The sequence below is a fragment of the Astatotilapia calliptera genome, chromosome 4, assembly GCF_964374335.1.
Source record: "Astatotilapia calliptera chromosome 4, fAstCal68.1, whole genome shotgun sequence".
NCBI lineage: Eukaryota > Metazoa > Chordata > Actinopteri > Cichliformes > Cichlidae > Astatotilapia > Astatotilapia calliptera.
The window spans coordinates 19,475,085-19,494,759 of NC_137425.1; the positions used below are offsets into that span (position 1 = coordinate 19,475,085).

Consider the following 19,675-nt stretch of genomic DNA (forward strand, 5'->3'; position numbering starts at 1 on the left):
TTATCATGCTAAAACTGGAATCTATCAGATAGGTATGATTCAAATCACAGCAGCAGAGTGCCTTTAATACTTACATTGTGTTCTAATTTCTGGAGTAAAATATTGTGGTCAGTGTTATGGACTGCTGCACAAAAGTCTAGCAGGACAAGCATAAAGATGAGTCCACAGTCAGAGCACATAAGAAGATCATTCATAATTTGCTGTTTCTGTATTGTGATGAATTCTGAATCCTGACTTAAACTTTTCAAATAAATCCTGATGATTAGTTTTCTGTTTTACTGCTACTCTTTCAAGATTTTCTTCTTCTTCTTCTTCTTCTTCTTCTTCTTCTTCTTCTTCTTCTTCTTCTTCTTCTTCTTCTTTTTTTTACATAAAAGGAAGGTTGGAGATTGGCCTGTAATTAGATAAGACAGTTGAATCAAGTAAGAGCTTTTTAAGTAATGGTTTAGTTACCACCACTTTAAAAGCCTGTGGTATCTACTCTTTTAATACAGACAGATTATTCCCATTTAGAATTTAAACATTATTAATCATCAATTTATTTGAGCAGTCTTGTAGGAATGGAGTCTAAATGGCATAATCATGGTTTCGAGGTAGACATGATTGAAATTAACTCAGAATGATTAATACGAGAGAAATAGTCTAAACTTCAGAAGTCATTAAAGAAAACATGAAACACTACAACTATAAAAGCTAATTAATTCACACCAGGGAGCCCTGCTGTCAAAAAACGGACATAGATTTAACACTGTCTGTGAAGCTCAAGTTAAGAGATAAGTGTTAAAAGTTTTTAGAACATATTTAGTGCCATCTTGTGTCAGTGTAGAACATTACATCACTGTGTTGGTCGGTTGCTGGTTATAGACTTACATTAGTTTATGTTAGCTAACTCATAATATAACAAATAACTATTAAATAGAAAAGGAGACTAAAACTAAAAATCTGTTTTTGTTCTTCATATTTGGATGAACACTCATTCAAGAAATTCATGAAATCCTTGCAAGTTAAAGTTAAAGACATACGTGACCTGGAACTTTGACTCTTTGTCAGCGTGACTACAGTGGTCAAGATAAACCTGTTGTTGTTTCTGTTTTCTATGACCAGTGTTTAATAGTGCTAGCTTTTAGGAAGGCATTTTTTAAATTCTTTTTTTAGACTAAAAAGGTATTTTCTCCCTTTTGGACACTGGGACCTTCACACATGTTACTACGATTTGATAATAACTGTGACTTAAACAGATACCTGGAAACTCTCAGCAATTAGTAATTTGTTCCTACATGACCTTAAAAAACTGAAATGCAAAAATCAGAAGCAGACTTGATTATGAGGCAAAGCCATGTTGAATATCAGTTTGAAGTGGAAAATGTCCTGTGATGTGATTTTATTTCATTTAATTATTTATTGTGTTTCTAAACCCCAATCATCCGTACTAACCACTTTTCTGTGCAGACAATGGGACTCATTGTGATGTCTTATTTTGCAGTAAGCTTTATTTTTTCCCATGTCATAATTACTACATCCACTAGAGTGCAGTGGTACACTGTTGTTAGACCCTCATTTCTGCTTCCTCCAGTAAATGATCCAGTCATGTTTTAATGGGAGAAAGGTCCCTGGCATGATGCAGTTTTCATGGTTGGATTGTGTTTGCCTCTGGATTCATAATTTTTGTCACTGTGATGTTTTGAGGTATGAAATTACTTTATTTACTGTAGTTCATCATTTGTTTTCATAAGAGAAAACACTCAGTGGGATTTCTTGAATAAAGACAAAGCTGTAGCATCAATAACAAGGGCAGATAAAATACTGAGACACAAAGACTTCAGGATAAAGGGAAGTGGTTTGGGTAATATTGGGGGTACATTCCCTCACAGCGTCTGCAAATTGGCGCTTTAAGAATCCATCCTACAATCCAATTTAATATATACATGTATACATTGTACTGGTGGATTATTAGCTCATGTAGGATGTTTGGTTTAAATTCATCATTGGTATGTAAGGAAACAGGGAAGGGTTCAGGTAAGCACCTGGGGGAGGGTGTTTGGTGGGGGTGTCAGACATGGAGACACTGTCAGGCATTCTGCTGGGCATGGTGCCCTGCTTCCTTGCTGCTGGGCTCCTTGCCACTTAGACTGGCAGCAGCATGTTGTTCATTAGCAACAGCTTCAAAGATTAGGGCTGGCTGCCACAGGGTCTTCAGCCAATTGGGGCAACACACTGCCAGATCATTTCAGATGTAGCCAATAGTAAGGCTTAATTTGTTTTGGGTCATCCCTCCCAAATGTGAATTCCTCCAAACCCACAAGGTACACAAATGCACATGGAAACACACTCTAAGCTTTCACTTAAAGACAGAGTTCACAGATTTACACTGACTCTGTGTATGTCTGGAAAGAGGAAGAGTTATAAAAACATTCTTTGTGGTTGGAAATGAATGCACCTCTTCAAAACACCACTGCCTTCCCACTGCATCTGTCAGCATCTTTAAATTATGATCAGCACAGGTTTTCACATAGAGGCTGCACCCACATTGCTGCTACTACACATGGAGCTTTGTCTCACTCTTGTGGAAAATCCAAGTAATACAACATGATAGTGCACAACACAATTTTCCAAAGATAAACAGTTTTATATTAGTATGTGTCATTACTTGTATTCTGTAAGGCAAGTTAGCATTTTTCTTAATTCAAGAAGAACTGAAGAAAATTAGTTATTTGTTTTCTTTATTGATTTTTAATGCATTTCTCACTTGTCTTACATACATGTCGCATCTAGCACAAAACTAAAACACAAATGCCAAAAATTGTAAAGCATAAACAATGTCATCAATAACAATGGAAAAACAAAGCATTACATGTTCAAACTAGTCAGGACAGGTGCTGTTCAAACCCCCAGAACTTAGACATTTCAGTCATAATACATGAACCGTCCTGTGAACATCATGGTTTAGTCTGAAAGAAAAAATGAGAGAGAAAATGTAATCCTTCAGTGACAACTTTGTATTGTTTTCTCTTGAAATAAAAAGTGTATTAAAGTGTAATAGAAACAACAACATTTTATTATTATTATAATATACATTTATATATTTGTCATATTTGAAAGTTCAACTAAGCACCCAATGGAATGTCATAATACAGACTTAGAAGCTGAGAAAGAAAGTAACTGGACTCCTTTAGGTTTTGTGAAGATGTTTCACCTCTCCTTCAAATGACTTCTTGAGTTCTTAAACTAGATGGTGGGGAGTTCCAGGTCCTTAAACACTAGTGAGTGTTGTCTCTTAAGGGGGTCATTGACCGATATTAGCCATGTGCCTCATCATTTGATCCAATGAATGAAAAAAGTAATTATCACCATAGCTTTTTGATAAACCACTGTGAGACCTCACCCAGTCATATGACCTTTTGAGGTCACCTGAGGGAAGATGTGAGTGGGGGTTTAGGCACTTGGTGTGATCCCAACACTGCCAAGAGTGATCTTTATCCTTTAGGTGTTGATTTAAAGCTAACTCTTGCAATGCTGGTAAAGGACAACCTGTGCCAAGGTTTAAATACCGGGGACTCTCCATCGTTTGGTTTTAGAACTGAAAAACGTCTTGGATGACAGGCGAAACCTCTTCATATAACTTAAAAAAAGTCAAGTTGCTTTCTTTCCAATCTCCTTAGACTATCATGACATGGATGACTGAAAGCCTACATAGACTGGAATGTCAGATTAGAATGGTGTGTCACAATATAAATCATCACAGCATCATACTGTAATGACAGTGCATGTACATATTTTTATGCTCCCTGTCTCCCTTGTACAGATAATAATAACAATAATTATAATAATCTTCATGGTTCAAATGAGAAGCTAGATGTGAATCTTACTTTTAAACAATCAAATGACAAGTGCTTACCTTAAATAATGTAACTATGATACCATATATGGTGGCGATGATGAAAAAACCAGTGAGGGTGAAAGCCACATTCCAGCTTTCCTCAGCTGTGTCTTCATTCACATCAGCATGCACAATGTTGTCAAATAAATTACAATATTTCATCGTATCTGTGAATAATGTATACATTTGGTTATTTATCACTTACTTGACATTATTATACTAACAAAGAAGCTGAAAAGAGATTGGAAAAATAATGGACTTTACATGTCCTTCACATTACTTAATAGGACCTTATATGTGCAAGAAAAAAAATCAATCAGTGAATGATGCAGTACCTGGTTTCGATATATTCCGGGACAGGGTGGTGTTGGCATGGATCACCCGGCAGGTGAAGACCACCCCAGGTAAGAATATTTCTTGGGACAGGTAAAGGTGGCTCTTGACACTGAACTTTCCATCTGGGCCTCTGTGGGGCTCACTAGTGTTGTAGTTCAGCGGTTCTGTGCCTCCATTTTGAAACCAAGTGATGTTAATGGATACAGGGCTGAAGCCAAAGACCAGGCACACAAGTTCATTAGAGCCCTGAAACAAGTAGACTGATGGCTGGCTGTAGATCACTGAGGCTGGAAAGATATCCACAACATTTTTAGCAATCAGTCAATCAATTTTAATCAGTCTGTTAAAATGATTATAATGGAAATAATAGGTAAATATTAAATGCTAAATGGCAGCTCACCAAACACATCAGTTATATTGTCTTTAACAGGCGCTTTAGATGACTCCTGTTTGACAACACAAGAATACGTAGACCTTGTGGCTTCAGTTTTGGATATGTTTAGTCTGCTGCTCATAGAGTAAGAGCTGCTCCCTGAGTATTTCCATGGAGGACTGTTTACGTAATGTGAGGATGCGAGAGTCCGGCCATCTTCTTCCCAGTGCACTATGATGTTAGCAGGGAAATATTCAGACACTAGGCAAACAAGCGTTAGGATGTCAGACTTAGAAAGTTCAGAGGCAGTTGGTTGTATTATCTTCACTGTTGGCTCAAGGAAGTCTTGAAAAACACAAAAGGAAGAGAACCATAAAAATACAGTCACAACCAGAGGAACATGAAGTTTAGAAAGATTTGTTACATTTCTAATATTACCTCTGCTTTTGCTTATATGGTCTTCATTCCCATGATTGGAACATGGATGTTTTCCTTCACAAGAAATGTTTGTATGTGCATCCCAATCCACTGCTAACACTTTAAGGAAGCTCTGTCGAGTCTCTGTTCCATTGTTATGACTCACTGAGAGATTAGTTAGGACACCATAACTCTCGGGAATTTTGCTGCCACCTACTCTCCAGGTGATGGAGAAATCACTAAGATTAGGGCCGACCAGAAGACAGGTAATAGTCACATGTTCTTTGCTCTCAGTCAGCTGTGGCAGTGGTCCCTGGACATAAACCCCAACTAGCTGTGATGATGATGGAGTTTCTATAAAAAATAAAATTAATTTTAAAAAATGAATACATAAATAAATAAAAATAATATGCAACAACCATGGAGCAGTTATAAAATGTCTCATATCCAAATTTCTAATTTAAAAATAGTTTTATTGTATTCTTAATGATTATCACAATAAGAGAATTTTCACTGTACCTGAACAGAGACTGATTGTTTTTGTGATACTTGTGTTCAGAGACCTGTCAGACACTTCACAGGTGAAATTATTCCCTTTTTTCCACTCAGATTGATCAATTACAAGTTGACTCGTTACTCTAACACGTCCATCTACACTCATGCTGATATTAGTGGAAGTTGGAGACCTTTCCTGAGACTCAGACAACCATTTAATGTGAGGGTTGAAGCTCCATCCAGAGCATGAAAGAGTCTGTGATTCTGAACCTTTACTGGGAACCAGAAGAAGCTCCATGGATGGGTCCACTAAAGGGGGATAAATCAATGCATCTATTAGTCTATTTAATAGAAACCATGTAACTATAAAACAACAAAGATAAATCAGCTTCTACAAAGGGAAAAAAAGGGAAATCTCCTCACCAAAAATATTGCTGATGGAGTTTGAGTGAAAGGTTTTAGAAGAGCCTTGAATCACTTTGCAGGTAAAGGTTTGGTCTTTCATCCAGTACTTCTGAGGGACAATGAATTGACTACTGATTGAAAGTTTGGCTACTGAGCCTTCAGCAAAATTATAATGTTTTTTTTCAAGAATTTCACCACGATTGACTTCTAAGGCGATGAAGAGGTTACATGAGGACAGTTGTTTGATGTCACACTCGAACACTGCACTGTCTCTCTTCGGCAGATCTGTGAGAGATCGCCTGATCTCCACCAAAGGAGTATTAACTGGACAACCTGGATGATCATGCAAAAACATTATTTTAATTGCTCTTTGGTCATAACATGTCTGATTTTCCTATTGTTGTATCATCTTACCTGCAATATTTATGGTCTTCTCAGCAGATGTGAAGCACTTATGCTCTGCTTTGCATGTTACATTCTTCATGTTCTCCCATTGAGTCGAGGAAACTGAAAGATTGCTGATTATATGAGTTGCGTTTTTCTCTCGGGTCGCTGTTTTAGTCACGGCTTTGCCATCAATCAGCCAGGTGATCATGGCATCAAAATAAGTGTGGACCAAACACGTTGCTTGCATGTCAGTATTTGAGGTAATTACAGTCTTGAAGCTGGGAATCTCCACTTGAATGAAGGGAGAGGAGCTTGGAAGAGCTGTTAATAGGAAAGTAAAAAAAACCAAACAAACATTAGAGTCTGACGTTGTTACAATAAAGGTGAATTTCTGTGGATTATAAGAAAAATTGCTTATTAATATGGCAAGCTAATGAAACAAACTTTTAACTAAAGACTGATCTTAATTAGTTTCACATATTAAGAATTTGCGCATGATAAATGTGTTATTTGAGTCAGTAACTCTACATACTTACTGTGACAAATGTTTATTGTTCTGCTATATTGATCACCATTGGGCTTAGTCTTGCAGGTAAAATTTGAGCCTTCTGCCCACGATGTCATATTTGGCCTAAACTCACTGCTCAGGCTGAAGGTTTTCTGTTCTCCCCCTGCACTTTGTAGCTTCCTTGTGCTTGTGTTATCGCTTTGATCCAGTTTTTCATCCAGGAACCACTCCAAAGTCAGTTTGTCTAGAAAGGAGCCACTCAATGTGCAGATGAGCCTTACTGTTGAGATTCCAACTTCCCCATCCCAGACTGAGTACAAGGTGATTTTTGCTGAGACAATCCGAGGCACTGAGAAACAGCAAATATTAGTTTGACTTTACATGCATAATTATAAATTCTATGTGTTAACGCAGTAAGAAAAAAAGTTAATGTCATCTCAGTTATACATACCTTCAGATTTTGGTAAATGAGGAACTGTTTCAGTTTTAAGTGTAGTGTGTTTGTCTTTAGGCTAGATGGCAGAGTTATAATTTGACATTGTTTGGTGTTACTGTGTCAGGTGAAGATAGGGCAGGAAGTCTGTTGCACAGTTGTTATGCATGATAGGGCAGAGTGGTCAGGGCAAGCAGCAAGCGGAAGCATTGAGTAACACCCAGGTCTCAAAAAAGTACCAAAATACAGAAGTGAGAGAATGCAAAGAGCAACGGAGCATCACAAACAGCAGGTGTGAGGTGTGGTTATGCCAGTAAGAGAAACAATTTGCACATTTACATTTCTCATGTCAGTTTGCATGTGCACCACATGTATTTTATTTCACATCTCATGACTTTGCCAAAGGTTTTAGTTCTCAAATCCTCTAATAATAGAGTAAAACGCAACCGACTGTAAAATCTACCACTTTGCATATTTGGTATAGCATGGGCTGCTGATTCCAGATGCTGTGGATGTGATGAACAGAACTGTATATTAGAGTTTAAAAAAGGACAAAATATTAAATACATATAAATAATCTTTAAAATGCATTAAACTTTTACAGATCAACCTTCAAATAATGTAAACAATTTCAAAATAAAGCAAGAGAAAGACAAAATTTAATCTTAATTAAAACATTTATTTTTAAAGACAGATAAAGCTTTTGCAGTTTAAAAAAGGCAGTTGTGATTACTTACATGATAGTATGAGATTATATGAAAAAAAATGTTTGAGAAATATTTTTTTCACCACACTCAAAGGTCCTTTCACAGTCCATTTGTTTTATTTGACCTGTTAAAAGAATAAAAAAATAGTGAACTTGGAGCAAAAGGATTTATTTCATACTGCTCACCACTACTTCATTATAAATAGTGTTTATGCATGAAGTTACATTGCTACACATATATCAAAAAATGTATCAATACACAGGAAACTTATAATGCTGTGCGTTTATTTTGTAGTTGGTTAAATATAGTTGCTGAATAAACTTAGAAGGAACACTACTTTAATATCAGCTGAAAATCACTTAGGAGGTCAAACTAACAGTTGACAAAGCTGCTTATAAGAGATTGTTACACAGTATTAAGACAATTTCTAAATTAATTTACTTTCAATAATACACATTCAATTGATTAAGGCATTCAGAAACTTGCCATCTGGATATAAAGCACTGGGATATACATGCTACACTGGGATATAAAGAAAAATGAATTCAAATAGTAACATTAATTATCTTTTAACTTACACATATAAATTGGTTTAAATCAGCAATATGAGCATATTTTATATGTTTTGCCATTGGCATAGATTATTCCACACAATATCACACAATTTAATGAGTTTGATAATCACTTTTGTCACCATATCTTAAATATTGTAATCAACCACACATGCCACACTGATTTTGAAAGAGCTTCATTTTGATCTGACACGATTTTGTATTTATGGTCTTCCAATATGCAGTGTAATAGAAATTACACTTGCTGCTTCTGACTTAAAACCCTTGTCTTTGTCCATAGAGCTAGATCTTTGAGTAGGGCGATATCAGTATGATATCAGTTGGCCCTTGAACATTCAACTATTAAATTATGTTTTTATACAATTTCAGCACTCTAAGTGAATTTTAGCTGATATATATTGTTTATATGATATTAGCAATAACTGTATAAAGATAATTAAATTCACAACAACAGCTGAATTGTGAAGTAGGTAATCCCTCACTGGGATAACGTGAACCTTTTTCTTCCTTTTTTAATTGTATTAACTAAATATTACATTGGTTTATTAAACTGACATAATCCTAAATGCTTCTAATGTGCATAGATACAATTTTTTCTGTAATCTGCATTTTTTTAGTTGTTTTTACAATAATTGAGTTATTCTGACTCATGGTTAAAATGCAGAATGCTAAATGAGTTTTAGTTTTTTTCTGTCATGGCTACGTGCTTGATGAATGTAATCTGTCATATTGCTCAATGCTGAGTTAAATCTGCAGACAATGCCAGCACATTAATTTCTGATTACCTTGATAACAGTTGTTCCAAAGATTAACAGCAGAGTGATGAGGAAGAGAAGGATGAAGACGATGGCTACGCTTGCTATGTTATCGTCTCCAGATAGCCCAGGGTGATGAAACTCCAGATAGTCACCGATGAGAAGATCTAGATGAACAAACGTTATTGTGTCAAATAACTGGACATTTCACAACCCACTTTGAAACACACATTGTACGATGGGAACTTATAGATTTTATTTATTTCTGTTGTGGGTTAAATACATATGTTTTGACTCTATATGCTATAGCAGATTCATAGTCAGTCAACTCAGCTGGAAGTTATAATGACAGAAAAGAAAAAAATAAGCTGACAGATGTCGAGTGAGTGTCCCATGAAGATGAATAGAATTTCATGCCCTTTCAGACCTACAATCCTGACTTCTGACTTGCTTTAGAAAGACTCCAGTATTGTTTATTTGCCTGGGAGATTTAAAGGGTTGTATTGAGCAGTCATCTGTTTTTAAGGGGTGCAAGACTCAGTAGATGACACACAGGCACACAAAGACAAGTCACAGAAGCAGTGTTACTGAACTATCTGCATATTAAATAAACATAGACTGTTCCCTAAATACCTCATTTAGTACTGTTGTATTATTCTAGTAGAAATTAGATATTACATTTTTTTTATATTATTATTTTGTATTATTTTATAATTATTGTGTAAATAACCCAAACATGCTACTGTCTACATTAGGATAGCACTGTGACTGTACAATAAACATAAAGCTCAAAATATGATTTAAATGAAGACATGAACTGCATACAATAAACATCAACAGAGTTGCAAACTGTTTTTTTTTTTTTTTATTTTGAATCTGCATTGAAACACACAAACACAATGTCATATCACAAGCAACAGACATTAAACAACAAACAGCAGAAGACAGAGACATGAGAAACATCTACTGGGCCGAGCACTTTGAGTCTTGGTTGATGTTCATGTTGAGGTCAATGCGGTTTTTGTCAAATGTTCTGTACCCAATGGACCTGACAATAGCTCTAGTTGTGTTAACCACAGATTCGTGGTACACTACACAGCTATAGACAGCATTGTTTTTCCACTCGTGAAGGCTGACAAACAACTGGCCATACGCAGAATAGAATCCATTGTTTTCAATGGGTTCTGTGGTATTAAAAGCATAACTACTTGAGTCTGCTTCCTCGTCATCCACAAGCCAAGACACAAAAACTTCCTTAGGGAAGAAGTCTTTCACAAAGCAAGTCAGGGTCACCTCTGCTTTGTTAGTTTGTTCTAAAGGAGGGAGCATAAACACTGACGGACGCTGAGGGTTTCCTCCTGTAAGCATGAAACAACATGAGACTTTGTGCCACACATACATTAACCAAAATAATACAGGAAATCAAATACACACACACACACACACACACACACACACACACACACACATAGACACACACATACAGACTGAGAAGCAACAGTTATGATGTCTTTGATATCAAGATGTCAATAAGGACTAAACACAGTTTCAGAGTATTCTTCTTACCGAATTCCCTTTCATAAGGTTCCCTTGAAGGTATGAGTAAATCTGGGTGGTGAACAACACAATCGCGCTTTACCCCCCTGGTCCATTCGTCATAGGTGATGTCAAGTTCAGACAAGTATGTCTCCCCATTTTCTTTAATCATTGGTTTACTTGTTATCTCCACTTCATCCTCATTCTCCCACATTATTAGAGGTGGATCTTTTTGTACTGTGACTCGACATGTTAGAGTTCCTTTTTTATGGAGAAGCATGTCCTCAGTTGCGGGGCCAGTGATTTCTACTTTCACATTAGATGTAACACAATCAGGACCTGAGTAATGAAGCAAAAAACAGTTAGTGAGCAAAATTATTACAAAACCACATTTAAAAATATAAATGTATATTTTTTTTAAAAGAAAACAAATCTGTTACTCACATGATGGTTTTACTTTGTAAGCCACAGTTTTATTCAAAGATCCATCTTCTCCTCCAGTAAACCGACATGTAAATGTAGTCTTATCATTCAGGTCACTGGAATTTACTGTGAGAAAACTTGTTGCATAGTACAGTGTTTTTCCAGCCGCATTTTTTGAGTCAGAAACTGTTTCGGTCAGATCTATTTTGCTGGTGATATCTGCTCCGTTTTTCAGCCATTTTATGCCATGTTTCTTTGGTGCAAACTCTTTGGCAAAGCAGGAGGCAGTATAGGTATCATCCTCATCAGAAGAGGAGGAAAACACTTTAAGAGTTGGATTCTGCTTAAACACCGCTGAAAAACAAAGATATACACAAATATGTGTATGCAGAAGCAGGGAATAATATATATATATACGTATTTATATATATGCAGAAGCTGAGATAAATAATTTGCTACACTGTTCATACTATATTGTTTTTCTATATAAACAAGTTCCTTATGCTCACTTTTTTTTTAGCACTTTCACTTTGCACAGTGTCCAAAAGAAAACTGGATTTGTGTAGTCACCAATAACTGAACTGCAGAGCTTCACTGCTCACTTCTGCATATACATTGACTGGCAAGCAAACACAGATTTAATATTAATGTTAATTATGTTAATTATCAATGCACAGTGAAAGTGGAGGGAGACAGGCAGAGATCAGAAAGGATGAGGATTATTTAGACAGATGGAAAGAAGCACAACATGCTGCAATACTGTTTTTCAGACGGGCGCAGAGCACATAAGTATATGAGTGAAGAATTAAAAAAAGACAATGTACCAAAACTTAATACTGCTTGGATATATTCTTTTTCTCATTCCACCTTACAATGTGTGTGTGTGTGTGTGTGTGTGTGTCTGTGTGTGTGTGTGTGTGTGTGTGTGTGTCTGTGTGTGTGTGTGTGTGTGTGTGTGCGTGTTTCCACAAAGTCCATTAAGAAATTATGAATTTTGAAATATTTCACGTTATTTAATGAGGTGAAATATTTGCTTCTATGTTGATTATGATTTTTTTTAAAAACGAATAACTTCGTGTTTTTGTTGTAAGTTGTGTGTTCAGATTAATTGTAAACATAAGCAGCTTGGGGCACATTTACGATAAAGTCAGCCTCTACTATATTTCTTCAGTAAACAAAAACTGGAGATTAACTCGATAACTGACTCTTATCCTTATTAGAAGTAACAATCACTAGATGTGGCCCAATAATAGTTTATAAGAAATATTGCCTCAGAAAAAGTGCACTGAAGTTTACTGTAGCAATGTATTATGTATGTGATGTATCAAGAGTTCAAATAACCTAAGAAAAGGAAATTAAATGACTTAACAAAAATCTTACAGACTATAACAATATCAGCCTGTGCATTTATGTGCAAATTCATTCAAATTGTTTAGTTTTGTATATGTTCACAGAGCTTTCATGTAAACTTGTTATAAGTCAAATAGAATAAGATAAACTTATTAAATGTGAATTAGCATAAGGCTTACGTGGTTGTCCGATAGGAGTCTGTGCAATTCCAGCAGCATGATTCACAACACATTGGAAATTCTGTTGTGTATCCCAGTCCTGTTTCCTCACTTGGATTTGACTGACTCCAGTATAAACATCGCCTTTCTGTACTGCAGGGTACTGGATGAAGTCTGTCAAGGCAGTGCTGCCTTTGTTCCACGAGAAAGTCACTGCAGGAGGGTTAAAACCGGTGGCAAGGCAGCCAAGAGTGATCATATCTCCGCTCTCAGTGCCACATGGTACCAGAGGAAACACAGTGGGTGCAGTTGAAGTGGCTAAGAAAGGGGAGACAACAGTAATTAAGATACCAGAATAGAAATACAATAATATACCACACGTTTTCACTTAGAATTGTTTAAAGAAAAAACGAGATGATTGTGATGTATAATAAAGTCCATTGTGAAAGACCTTACATTTTAAATGTTTAGCATTTCAAATGCCCCGAATCCTATTTTGTTAAATACTCTCCATTAGTGTTATATAACAATATTATATATTAATAAGTGTCACTTCTTTAGTAGTCTACACCACACCTTTTTGTAAATTATTTTAAATGCATAATATGGACAAAAATCAATCACAAGAAAACAGAAATAAAATAAAAGAATAACATAAAGTCGGTAAACTTCCTTTCACAGTGCTGATGGCAAATTATTTTAAGAACACATTAAATTTGATTCCACTTTAGCATTGATGTATGAGATGAAATGGTTTACTTACCTGATGAAACAGTGACTGTTGTCCCCTTTCCCCAATAGTCAAAAGCACCGTAGCACAGTACTGAATATACTTAGTTCTTAGTATAAAAAGGCTAAACTATTAATGATACACAAAAGGTCTACTTCAACAGTCATTAAGAAGAAGATTATAAAATCCTATCAAATCACCCAAAATATGCTATCTGTTAAAGCCAATTTTGACAATATCACATTTTTTTTAGCAAATGTATATGAACACAATTCACTGAGAAAATATTACGTTAAATTATAACTTGTATCCAATGGAGACATATCTTAACTGATGATGCTGTAACTGGAGAGCCATTTTCTAAGTCTAAAAACCATTTGATATACTTAATAGATAGTTTTCATACTTCACACAAAACATTTGATACTCTTACTTAAGGATTTTTATTAATCAAAATTGGTCTGAAATTCTTTTTTTTTACATATTCTGTAACAAACTACAAATTTTTTTTGATGTAAGTACTTATTTTATCAAATTTATCATTATAGTTGTAAACAAATGAAAATGAATACATTGTATTGTAACGGGGGATCAGGAATTTCTCTCTTTAGCAAGAAATATAACAATTCGTACCTGATGTGACGGTGACTGTCGTGCCTTTTCCCCAGTAGTCAAAAGCGTAGTCACAGTTTAACAACTTACTGACAACTGCCTACAAAAACCTCACACTCCATCTTATAACAATCTACAATCTGATATATTTTCCTTATAGTTAATATAAAGAGATTCAAAAGACTGTACAAAACCTGATTTTCACCACCATTTAAACCAAGTCTGTAAACTATAAGACATTTATCTCTCAGTCTACAAATGACGGTATTGAATTTTCTCACAACCACAACATTTCTTTAAAAAAAATCAAAATTTAAATGAAAGTCTTAAAATTAAAGTGAAAGAATTAGATCACCTTACCTGATGTTACTGTAACCATTGTACCTTTCCCCCAGTAGTCAAAAGCCCAGTTATCACAGTTAACAGAGTCTTTTTACACCTCTTACAAAAACTAACTTCTGTGATATGGCATTACTTGGTGACATAATTTAACTTTGGAAATAATTTGAATCACTCTCAACTAAATAACTGCTTATATAATTATTTTCTAATCAAATTAAAGAGAAAGAAATACAAGGTTCTTTCTTTTTGTGCCAATTCTTTTTCAGATTTTATATAATTAAGCAGGAAAAACAAGTTAGTTATAAGAATAATGTTAAAATTCATACCTGAACCGACAGTGACCATTGTGCCTTTTCCCCAGTAGTCAAAAGAATGGCCACAATCTAAATAATTATTTACCACTCAATACAAAAACCTGTTCACATTTTTCTGCGTTTTTCCATATTATTTTACGATAACCAAAAAATCTGGAATACTCTCATTTTTTGCAAATTGAGATTCTGAATTCTTAAAAATAATACCATCAAAGATTAAACTGAGAGTACAAATTATAGGCTTGTAATACTATAGAAATTAGTTTGAAAAACATTTTTTCTTTGAAAGAACAACAACACAGTCTTTAAATTTAAATCTTAACATTATGAGAAAGAAATGAATCATTTTACCTGATGTAACCGTGACCATTGTGCCTTTCCCCCAGTAGTCAAAAGCGTGGTCACAGTGTAAAATTTCATCATATCCGACATACAAAAACAACCACCTCCAAGTTCTAAATATGCCAAATTAACAGTGAAAGTTTTGTATTTTTAGTATTAAAATTAAGTCAGAAAGCTCATCTTACCTGTTGTGACAGTGACCATTGTGCCTTTTCCCCAGTAGTCAAAAGCATTGTCACAGTATAAGACATTAACACATTGAACATACAAAAACAAGCACCTTAAAGACTCTCATGGTCCCACTAATGTCGAAAAACCAACCAAACAAAAAACCCAAAAATGCCTCTAAAAGAACCACATTTATAATATGAAGACAAAAACCTTTTTTACCTGTTGTGACAGTGACTGTGGTTCCTTTTCCCCAGTAATCAAAAGCAGCGTTCACAGTGTAATAACTCAACATATCCAACATACAAAAACATGTGCCTTTAAAACCCTAAATACAACGATTTAAAAAGTGTTATTAAATTTTTCATAGAACGGAAAAAATACGTATATTTTTTACCTGTTGTGACAGTCACAGTTGTTCCTTTTCCCCAGTAGTCAAAGTAGTAATCACAGTGACAGATTTCAATTGCACTTTAGTGCAAAAAATATTTTGCCAGCTACTTGTGTCATTTCAAAGGTGATTACACTAAACCGAGAAACTATTACCTATCATTTACACAGATATTACACTATAACATTAGATGCAAAATATAACCAAGATTTTATTTAATACTCTAAATAATCAGCTAAATATAGGATTTCACTAACTCAAAATACATGACATGATCACTTACCAGAAGTTACTGTGACTTGTGTTCCTTTCCCCCAGTAGTCAAAGTAGCCATAGCTGTCACAGTGATCTGTTAGAGTCTGTTTCCAATACAAATACTTATTTAATTTAAACCAAAGGAATCAGGTTTCACAGACAAAACAATTCCCAGTGTACTCTTTATTAGCAGTTTCCGTTGAGACATCCATTTCCTGTGGTCTGGGTTATATAAAATTAGGTATCCTGCCAACAGTTTGTAAACACTTCCTCTTTATCAGACCCTTTGGCAGCTCCTGCTTTTACAGCAACCAACCAGCACAAAGTCAGAAGGAGTTAATGTTACTGATAGAGCTTTGTTGGCCTAAAGGCCTTGTATATATGTTAATACTGAACAGTCAGTGCTTGTTTTTGGTTCAACTCAAACATGATTGATGTAGGTAAACATTCTCCGCTGCAATAGTGAAGAAATTTGAATAACAGAATTTAGCTTTCAATGTTGAGTTAGGTGATTGTTTTTTTTAGTTACTGTTTCATAGCAGAAATGGCAAATAAGTTTGCCTCAAGGTGTCATCAAAATAAAGAACTATGTGTCTTGAAGAAGTTCGAAGAAACTTGTGGACACCCTGGACAGGTGTTGATGAGATGTCCATGTTGCCCACAGTAAAACCACTCACTCCTTTCCTCTGAAGTCAGCTCGGTCCTGCTGATCTGCATCGGCTACAACTCCAGTTTGCTCTCATCACTTCCTGTTTCCTCTTTTGCCCCCCTGAAGTTTCGCACCTGAAGTGGAGTGAGAGTTTAGTTTTAGCTGACAAGAGAGTCAAGTAAGTGTTTAACAGCCAAGTCTTTCTTCATATAAATAACTGAACTGTTAAAAAAAACCTTGATGCTACACCATTGGTCCCCAGCCAGTCTCCTTCACTAGGATCCAAAAATCCAAAAATCAACTGAATAGTCAGCCAAACTCCACACCCCTGTTACACATTAAACATATTTTGAGCTGCTGTGTCTCAATTGGACTCTTTGACAAAAACACAAACTAGTAAACAAACTCTGCATCATTTCCATTTATCACAGCTTGTCCCTATTTTAAGACCCTGCCCCGAGGAAGTTTAACTATGTAAGTAACCTTGACATGATCTGAAAAATATGTATGCAGAGTAGTTTGACATTGAGTTAAAAATAATCATGGACATACCATGAAAAGCTTCACGACAAGGATGTGTTCTTTCATGGAGATTGGGTTGAGTTTTGATTGTGGATCAAGAGTCGAAGTTACTGTGGAATGGGCTTTGGTTTTTAAGCATATAACTTTAATCTTAACTTCTGACATCAAGAGCTGGACACAGGGAGAAAGTGTTACAAGTTTTATCAACAGCAAATACTTAAGAGAATGGAGGCTTAGAGCGACAGGTGGTTCGCAGGCTGGTCTGGCATAGAAAAACACAGAGAGTTTACACATGTGAATCCACAGACAAGGTGAGCTGGGTTGCGTAAGAGAAATGTCCAGAGACCGAGAACTGTCTGCACGGAGGGAAACCGAACATGCAATTTGTAGGAGACCATGAAAGGTGTTCCTGCAGACAGCGGGCAGCATGTGGTTTGGAGATGACTGCATGTCCTAAGAAACATAACATGATAATTTTTTCATGTGGTTGGTTAGGGGCTGCAACACAAAAATTAACCACAGCAATAAAGAAACACATTTTTGTCCTACTGTAAAAAAGAAATGGAAAAATGCTACTGATGTCAACTCTGCACAGCAACACACCTGTGGGCACAAGGGAGGACAAGAAAGTTCAGGGAATATTGGATTTTTTTTTACACTGTTAGCTGCAGTTTGGGGATAAGTTTCTTTGGACCCAAATAGAATGTTCACTTTTGACTGGGAACACAAAAGTTGTAACTTTATCTGACAGTATTTATGAGAGTTCAGAAAAAGAAGAATGACTTTCAAACCCTTGCTTAAATATCACTCTCTATCACCGGGTGTCTCAAGACAAACACAGTGAGTGTTTTCACATTATGCAGTAGTGTAAATCATCTAATATGCTGTGTCTTTTGATATATATGCATATGTATTCATTGAACAAAAACATTCTGAGTAGTCATGAATTATCAATGAATGAGTGACTGGTTAGTACAAAATCACTATAAGATAAGATAAGATAAGATAACCTTTATTAGTCCCACACGTGGGAAATTTGTTTTGTCACAGCAGGAAGTGGACAGTGCAAAAGTTATATAGCAAAAATTAGAATATAACTAGAAAAAGTTGCATTTCCTGCAGCGTATTTGAAAGACTACACTGAAGAGTGTCATGAAAGCAGATTACATGCAAGCAGGGAAGATGTGCAGCATCTGTCCCATGTAGTACTTGAACCTTTGCCACGAGATCTCACAGCAGCTGCGCATCCCACTGCGCCAAACCAGTTCCAGTACCGAACAGAGATATGATGAGAGGAAAAAAAATGCGCACTGTGCAGAAGAAGCTAACTTGTACTGAAAAGAGGTGAATCAGCAGACTTTCTGCTGAAAAGAGGAAAATAAGCTGAAGTTTGTGCTAAAAACAGCTTAAGAAGCTGGAATTTGTGCTGAAAAGTAGTGAAAAACTGAAAGTTTTGCTAAAAAGAGGTGAAAAAGCTGAAATTTGTGTGGAAAAGAGTTTAAACAGTTGAAGTGTTAACTGAAGAAAATGTTGCCATAAGTGGGATTCGAACCCAGGCCTCCTGGTCTGAGAACGGATGCTCATCTCACTGAGCTAAAACATGGCTCAGTCCAGCAAGCAAAACTGGTGATCACACTGATAATGTGGTCCCTGTCAGCAAAATGGACCAAAAAATGGGATAAAAAGTTGAATATCTCAAAAAGTATAAAAGTTATCATCATCAAAAGATATAGCAGATATAGCAGAAATAGCAGAACAGTTTAAAGTTTGAACTGTGAAAATCGACTGAAAAATGAGGGAGTAGTTAAGCGGCAAAGAAACGGAGCAACTAGAATAATAAAGGATAAAGAATAAAGGGAAACAGGATCTCAATAGTGTGAATGCCTGTGAAGAATTCACACAATAAGAATAAATACAGTACACAACTGTACAGAATAGAATAAAATAAAATACTATATACAGTAGAATAAAATATAATAAAATATACAATAGGAGAAAAATAGAATACAAATTCTATATACAACTGAGTAAAAATACAACTTTGTCAGAAAAGAATATTGCACTTAGTCTTATTGCACATGTGTGGGTTTTTGTGCGTTTGATCAGTTGAAGTTTTTGTTGTAGAGTCTGACAGCAGTGGGGAGGAAAGACCTGCAAAATCTCTCCGTCCCACACCGTCGGTGCCGCAGCCTGCCACTGAAGGAGCTGCTCAGTGCTGTCACAGTCTCCTGCATGGGGTGGGAGATGTTGTCCAAAAGGGATGAAAGCTTAGCCGCCATTCTCCTGTCACTCACCACCTCCACTGGGTCCGGAGGGCATCCTAGAACAGAGCTGGCCCTTCGGATCAGCCTGTTCAGTCTCTTCCTGTCCCCAGCAGAGATGTTGCCACCCCAGCAGACCACACCATAAAAGATGGCTGAGGCCACCACAGAGTCATAGAAGGTCTTCAGGAGTGGGCCCTCCACTCCAAAAGACCCTAGTCTCTGCAGCAGGTACAGCCTGCTCTGACCTTTCCGGTAGAGGGCGTCTGAATTATGAGTTCAGTCCAGTTTGTTGTTCAGATGAACACTAAGGTACCTGTAGCTGTCCACAGCCTCAATGTCCATACCTTGGATGTT

The 19,675-nt window shown here is 36.1% G+C and overlaps 1 protein-coding gene and 1 gene segment (V, D, J or C); both read right to left on the reverse strand.

Annotated features, from left to right (window-relative positions):
• Positions 1-2,703: 2,703 nt before the first annotated feature.
• Positions 2,704-7,734, reverse strand: LOC113021545 (Ig mu chain C region). 2 transcript variants are annotated; one of them, XM_026166302.2, is made up of 10 exons: positions 7,250-7,734; positions 6,827-7,147; positions 6,318-6,611; positions 5,922-6,236; positions 5,523-5,807; positions 5,025-5,357; positions 4,614-4,931; positions 4,213-4,500; positions 3,896-4,044; positions 2,704-2,948 (listed from the first exon to the last, which is right to left on the reverse strand). In XM_026166302.2, exons 2-10 carry the CDS (start codon positions 6,912-6,914, stop codon positions 2,937-2,939), a joined length of 2,082 nt encoding a protein of 693 aa, XP_026022087.2. In that variant the 5' UTR covers positions 6,915-7,147; positions 7,250-7,734; the 3' UTR covers positions 2,704-2,936. The 2 variants fall into 2 exon arrangements, with proteins under 2 accessions (XP_026022087.2, XP_080156492.1); XM_080300366.1 differs by having other exon boundaries at positions 6,827-7,734.
• Positions 7,735-10,107: 2,373 nt separating this feature from the next.
• On the reverse strand, positions 10,108-15,212 carry LOC113020942 (Ig mu chain C region membrane-bound form-like). The segment is given in 5 exon segments: positions 10,108-10,623; positions 10,832-11,140; positions 11,246-11,578; positions 12,754-13,050; positions 15,082-15,212. Coding segments are annotated over 5 exon segments (1,353 nt in total).
• Between the last annotated feature and the right edge of the window lie 4,463 nt (positions 15,213-19,675).